The sequence below is a fragment of the Heteronotia binoei genome, chromosome 15, assembly GCF_032191835.1.
Source record: "Heteronotia binoei isolate CCM8104 ecotype False Entrance Well chromosome 15, APGP_CSIRO_Hbin_v1, whole genome shotgun sequence".
NCBI classification, from domain to species: domain Eukaryota; kingdom Metazoa; phylum Chordata; class Lepidosauria; order Squamata; family Gekkonidae; genus Heteronotia; species Heteronotia binoei.
Genome location: NC_083237.1, coordinates 16844711 through 16852164, shown reverse-complemented (window position 1 = coordinate 16852164; position 7454 = coordinate 16844711). Strand labels below are relative to the sequence as shown.

General features: G+C 43.5%; 1 protein-coding gene across 1 annotated transcript; it reads left to right on the top strand.

Moving 5' to 3' along the window:
- Positions 1–5894: 5894 nt before the first annotated feature.
- Positions 5895–6833, top strand: LOC132583194 (olfactory receptor 2D3-like). The gene has a single exon (XM_060254862.1). It carries the CDS (start codon positions 5895–5897, stop codon positions 6831–6833), a length of 939 nt encoding a protein of 312 aa, XP_060110845.1.
- Positions 6834–7454: the final 621 nt, after the last annotated feature.

Here is a 7454-nt window from a genome sequence, read left to right as displayed (position 1 = left end):
TCACAAGAAAGAGGCAGACAGAGACCAAGAAAGTAAAACATGGAAAAGGGGGCGGGACTTACTTTGGTTGTGCCCCTTACTTTGGTGGCATGTCTAAATAGTTGAAAGCTTCAGAAACTGGAGCTCCTCTCTAGTAAAATACTGTTTTAGAACTGAAGGATCCTTCTCCACCAAGCTATTCCACTTAATTTCAGTGGCACAGTTCTCCTTTTGGGAAATGTATTTGTTTCTTTATACTTTTTTGTGGGGACAATGGTTCTAGTTGGGAAGGCCTAAAGCCTGCTCAGCCTGCTCAAGTAGCAGCTTTAAGGGTTAATACACAGGTAGGCCTGACTGAGAAGAAAGAGGACAGAGAATTATTAAAACCCCAGCGTTATCTGTTACAGATACATAACTTTCACTTATGCTTTACAGTGATCCTATTATGCTTGAAGTAACAATAGAACTAAAGGGGGCTCCTAAATCCCAGAATTGGATTTATCTAGTCAAGGCGCACGTGAAGCAAATTTCTTTCGGTGACATAAATCTTGAGCAGTCAGTTGATGCTGCCCTGGCAAAATGAATCAGCAGTGTGTAGTTGACTCTCACAATGATGGGTGTAATGGCCGATTAATATGTGTATATGCCAACATATCCCAATGTGTCATCAAGACTATATAAAGTACTGACCACCCTGAAAGGGGGCGGAGCAGCTTGGTATTGCAGGCCTTGGCTGCTCCACAAGCTTTTGCAATAAATTCTTTTTCCTCCTCCCCTGGACTTCGGATGCATGAGAATCATTCTGTCTCTGTCAGTAGTGCATCCTATCAGGTACATCCATTCACTACACCCTCTCCAGACATATTATATTCCTGTCAATGGCTGGTGTGAGGGAGGAAAAGAAGCTGCCATTTTAAGCTTGTGAGATACAGCCTCGAGGAGCACACTGGAGAGATCCTTCTTGGATTGAGAAATAATGACTATGAGAGGAAGGCACACGAAGATCATTCTTCACTGCCTGAGGGTGCAGTGATGGCCACAGGCATAGATACCTTTAAAAGGGGGTTAGATAGATTAATGGAGGATAGGTCTATCAGTGGCTGCTAGCCATGGTGAATAAAAGGAACACCCACATTCAGAAGGAGTCAGGATTCTAGGATTCAGAGCTAGCTGGCTGTGAATCCCAGTGCCAGGAAGCAACATCAGGGAAGGCCTGGGCTTCTGTGACCTGCTGTTGGACCTCCATAGGAACTGGCTGGCTGTGGTGTGAGACAGGATGCCAGTCCAGATAGACCGCTGGTCTGATTCAGCAGGACTCTGCATATGTTCTTGTGGTCTTATTCTGTTTATCAGTGCCACCACACTAATCACAACCTCATTCAGTGAAATGGCAACTTTAAAATGCTAATGTCACTAGTCAGTAGTACCTCATGAATCACGGTGCAGAATTTTAAAAATGAAATGGAACATTGGTGTCATGTCCAAAGCTCAAAGAAGGCTGCAGCAAAGGGATTTTCCCCGCTGGGAAAATTAGAGATGGGCTTCAAAGCAACCACTAAATTTGTGCAACTCAGGTGGGGGGATAAAGTCCAAGAAGCTCACTATTGCCCACACACCACCACTCTCATTGCAGTGCCCAGCCTCTGTCCCTCTTTGCCTCCTCCTCTTAGTCAAACAATAGGGACCCCATATGCAAAGACAGAAAACAAAAGGGTGGACCATCAAAATTTCACAAGTCACCATCAGTCTATTGAAACATAAACAATACAATAAATAGAATTGGTGGTCACAATTCAAATCCAAGTAGTGAGAAATAGATATAACCATTCCAAACACATTCTTCAATAGTAATCATAAATCCAACAAGAGACTCCTCTGTAATCCTTCATATAGTAGTGTCCAAGAGACCTCCAAAAGTCCAAAAAGAAGGCAGAGGATGTCCCAGAGAAATTTCTACAGCCGATACATCCTTCCCAAGTATACAAGACATTTCAAAACAATTCTTCATCAAATAAATGGCTGAAAAATGGAACCCAATTTCCACACTACTCTAGGTACAGCTCATGTCTACAATGGAATAGAACCCTAAGATCTCATTGGAGACATGAGCTGTGCCTAGAGTTGTGTGGAAATTTGTAGAACCAGTAGAAGGGTCAGGTTGTAGGTGATATGAAAGACCTAAGCCTGAGACCCTGGAGAGCTACTGCTATTCTGAGTAGACAATATAGACTTTGATGGACCAAGTAAATGGTAAATGGTTGATGGATTCAGTAAAAGGCAGCTTCATGTGTGACTGGATGTAATAGTTATAAACAACTGAAAAAAATACAACAGAAACTGTAATTTTTTTAAAAAAAGAAAGAAATTAGGAGAGGGAAATGTGGGTTCAGAATTTAATCATAAAAGAGCCCCAAATTGACAGGCTGGTTCATTGCTATTCTCAACTTGTTGATGGCCAGGTGGGATATAAATGAAATAAACATGAAAATTTCTTCTTCTTCTTCTTCTTCGTCTTCTCCGACAACTTAGCAGTTATTTGAAAACCTGCAAAGAAAAAAAAGAAAAAAAAACAATATTCTATAACTTTTCCATCTTGCACTAAGTGTTTGAGATACCCAAGAGGTTGAAGGAACAAACAGACTGCTAATGAACCAGAGGAAAAGTACCACAGGGATGAGAGTAGTAACTATGGAGTAGATCCAGAATCTTTATTACATTACTGAATGCTCACATCTTGGACAGGTCACAGGGAAAAACACCACAATGCTGCCAGTCTTCTACTGCTGAAAGCGGTCAAACTGTTGAAGAAAATAGGTTGTGTGGACTCTTTCTTAAGAAGACCTCACAAAATGGTTGTCGTCTGAGCCCTTCTCGACAGGGTCCGGTAACCAGAGCTTAGTGCTGAATGATTTCCTTGTAAAGCATGAAATCTCTGTTTTGCCTCTTAAAGACCTCAAGTTTTATGTTATGGAAGTCTATCTATCAGAGACCCAGAAGTAGTGCTGCCAGTATAGATATAGGTAGATTCAATGGAGCACTTATCTTAGCGCAGCTTCCACTCTGCCCTGAGTCTTGAAAGACCCCAGTAGAAAAGATGGATATCTTTGTTTTCTTCCATCCTCTTTGGAATGGAGGTTCTGTGACTCAGTCAACCAGACAATATATTCCCAACCAATAATATGACACAGAATCCATTCCAGAGGATCTTGTCCTTTTCCAACTTGAAGCTTTCATAATTGAAAAAAGAAAACAACACTCAACAGCTCTTTCAGAGCAGCATGGAAAAGCCTCCATTACTGGGTGAGAGAAAATGTCCCCTGTAACCAGTGGCAATCCAGTTGTCTTTTCGCATGATTTTTTTTAACATCTGGCACTAGAAAACAGACTAAAAACCACCCAGCTTCTGGATGCCTTAATGTTAGCCACTGACATGAAAAATGTGATGCTGTGTGAGGAACGCTTGGGTGGAGAATTGAGGTAAGCTTTTATGTTGCAGTATATAGTGGGGAGATGTGGGACCAGTTTTAGTGGTTACGTGCGCAGGGAGTCAGTTTGGTGTAGTGGTTAAGTGCACGTACTCTTATCTTGGATAATCGGGTTTGATTCCCCACTCCTTCACTTGCAGCTGCTGGAATGGCCTTGGGTCAGCCATAGCTATAGCAGAATTGTCCTTGCAAGGGCAGCTTCTGGGAGAACTCTCTCAGCCCCGCCCACCTTACAGGGTGTCTGTTGTGGGGGAAGGAGATAAAGGAGATTGTAAGCCGCTCTGAGACTCTGATTCAGAGAGAAGGGTGGGGTAAAAATCTGCAGTCTTCTTCATTGTGGTCATTGATGATTCTATGGATGGGCCTGTTAGAACCATCTTCTCAAGATCTTACTCATGTAGCTAAGATTGTGGGCATTCTCCATCTTGATAAGTTATTTTGATTACACACTATATGGAGAGAGCTTGGGCAGTTTTATCTTATCCTTCTCTGCCTCTCCTCCACCTTAATCTTTCTAAATTTGAGAGCCTGAATGAGGAGTAAAAGAAAAACCAGTGCTCTTTGGAAGTGTATTTACCATGATCAAACCAATTTCACATCAGGCTTTTTTAAAGAGCTATTATCAGGGGAGGTGAGAAGGCAGTATCGTATAGCCTGATTTTGCCAGATCTTGGAAACTAAGCAGGAGTACTTGGAAGGGAGACCACCAAGGAAGACTCTGCAGAGGAAGGCAACAGCAGACCTCTTCTGCTTCTCATTTGCCTCAAAAGCCCCTTTCTGGGGTTTCCATGACTTGACGGCACTCACACACACAAGGGCTGCTTTCACACCCAGTGAGGTAATGCACTTCCAATGCACTTTAGTGATGGTTTACAACTAGATGTGAAAAGGGAATACATTTTGGTGTTTGGCATCAGAATTTTCCTGTGCAGAGGTGTTGTTTCATTCACACTGGGGCTGCCAATCTTCATGGGTGGTGTGGAGATCTCATGGAATGGCGACTGATCTCCAGGCTACAGAGAGCAGTCCTCTTGCAGAAAAAGACTGCTGTGAGTTACAAATTATATAGCATTATGCTCCTCTAGTGGTCCATCCTACCCCAAACCCTGCCATCTCTAGTATCCCCTCCCCAAATGTTCAGGAATTTTCCAAACTAGAGCTGGCAGCTGGCAGCTCTAGTTCACTTCAATAATCAAGTACAAATTGGGAGGTCTTCAGAATTGTTGGGACTATAGGCAGCCTCTTCTTCCCACTTGCAATGGGTTCACACAGTCAGCATTGAATAATTGTTTTATGGTCAGCCTCTTGCCTTGAGGATAACGTTACAGAGCCTAGATTTCTCCCCTGGTTCTTAAACTAAGTGGCACAAAACACATAAGAAAACAAGAAAACCAACAAAGGTGAAGACTTTTGCCAATATTACCTCCAAGCACTGGTATTGAGACCTTTTCTGCCCCTGGATGTTGAGGTGCCCTGTAATTACCGTGGCGTGTAGAAGTTGACACTAGAAACTGCTGAATAGTCCCAGGTTTTATTAGGATGAATAACCCTTATAGGGTTGGATCCAGTTATTTTTTTACTCAACTAAAACTCCCTCCTTACCAGTGCTTGTTTTGCAGCAGGAACGCCTTTGACTATTAGGCCACACACCCCTGATGTAGCCAATTCTCCAAGAGCTTACAGGGCTTTTAGTACAGGGCCTACTGAAAGCTCCAGGGGGATTGGCTACATCAAGGGTGTGTGGCCTAATATGCAAATAAGTTCCTGCTACAAAAATAGCCCTGCTCCTTACTATAGTTTTAAGTGGGTAGCTGTGTTGGTCTACAGTAGAGCTGCAAGATTTGAATGTAGTGGCACCTAGAGACCCAAAACAATTCCTATGGTATAAGCTTTCTCGAAGGTTTATACCCTGGAAATCTTGTTGATCTTTAAGTCGCTTCAGGACTTGAACCTTGTCCACCTTGCTACAGTCCCTATCCTAAATGCTTTTCATCTCTGTAGGTCTCCTGGTTCTCCTTTTTTGGTGACCCAAAAGCTCCCCTTCTCCCTTCTTCAGAAGGGGAAAACCTGGTTGGATCCAACCCATCATGACTGAAGGCTGAGATATTTTAACTACAGCAGAGCAGCACTATTATGTGTCTGGACTCAGAGCCCTCATACTGTGGGACACTACATAAGAACATAAGAGAAGCCATGTTGGATCAGGCCAATGGCCCATCCAGTTCAACACTCTGTATCATACAGTGGCCAATATATATATTTACACACACACACACAGTGGCTAATAAAGGAACACTGAAGACTCAAGACTCTTGCTTTTGTTTTGACTGATGTTGAGTTTGATGGGCTCCTTGTGTTTACTTTCATGTGACAGAGATATATATCTGACTATATCACTGATTCTTGCCTTTTCTCTGCAGACAGGAGCCCATGATGGGAGCCGAGAACCTCTCTTCCGTCACAGAATTCGTTTTGGTAGGACTCACCAACCACCGCAAGACACAAATTCTTCTCTTCTTGGTCATCCTCCTCATATACGCCCTCACCGTTCTGGGGAACCTCGTGGTCATCATATTGGTACGAGGTGACTCCTCTCTCCACACCCCCATGTACTTCTTCCTCTCAAACCTTTCAGTCCTGGAGATCCTGTATGTCACCTCCAGCATGCCCCAAATGTTGGCTCATCTCTTGGCTGGAAACGGAGCCATCTCCTTCACCCGATGTGCTTTTCAAATGTACATGGTGATTTGCCTGGGTAGCGTAGAGTGTTTTCTGCTGGGCGCCATGGCTTACGACCGCTACTTGGCCATCTGCCACCCTCTGCGATATGTCATCGCCATGGGCAGGTGGTGTCAGGTTCAGCTTGCCTCAGCATCTTGGGCAAGCGGCTTTTTTCTTGCGTCAATAAATGTGGGTATTACCCTTCACCTTCCCTACTGTGGCCCCAACTGCATCAATCATTTTTTCTGTGACATGCCCATTGTGTTGAAACTGGCATGCACTGACATACGTGTGATAGAACACACCATTATTATATTGGCTGCACTGGCCATCGTCATTCCCTTTTTTGTTATCCTCGCATCTTACATGCTCATACTGTCTACTGTGATACGTATGCAGTCAGCTGCCGGACGGCGCAAGGCCTTCTCCACCTGTGCCTCCCACTTGATAGTGGTCATCTTATTCTATGGCATCCTTATCTTTGTGTACCTGACACCGGGGTCAGACACAGCTCCTGATCGTGACAAACAACTTGCAGTCCTATACATTGTGGTCACCCCATTGCTCAATCCCATCATTTACACCCTACGCAACAAGGACATCCATGGGGCTGTGTCCAGAATGCTGCAAAGATGGAGCTTTAAATAGAAAATATGAGTATGGATGTCTTGATGAATTGCACCCAGATTTGTCTAGCCATTGCCAGTTGCTTACTATGAATAATATGCTAGATGGTATTAAACACTATTTTGGGGCAAGGGAACTCTAATCACTGCTTAGCCTAGAAGTTCATTGTGTGGGCTTTCTCTTACAGCTCTCTTAGTCCCACTTACCTCACAGGGTGTCTATTATGAGGAAGGGAAGGAAAAGGAAATTGTACACTGCTCTGAGACTCCTTCGGGTGGTAGAAGGCAGGGTATAAATCTAATCTCTGCCTCCTCATCTTCTTCTTCTTATTATTTTATTGGTCTTGATACTGCCAAAGACTGGCCTACTACAAACATTAGACCAGAGATTCTGGAGTCTTGAATCTGATCATGAAAACTCACCCTAAAATTTTCCCCATGGACTTTGGAACTTGCACTATCCTATAGGACCCATTTCAGATTCATTATTTATAACCCATTCTTGCATCCTTGGAAAAGCTGAGGGAAAGAAAGAAAGCCAAAAGGAGAAATGGCAGAACCAAAACTACCAGAAGAGAAAGCATGAAGATGACCATTAAAAACAGGTGTGGGTTCAGAGGTAAAAATGGCCTTGGAACAAGCC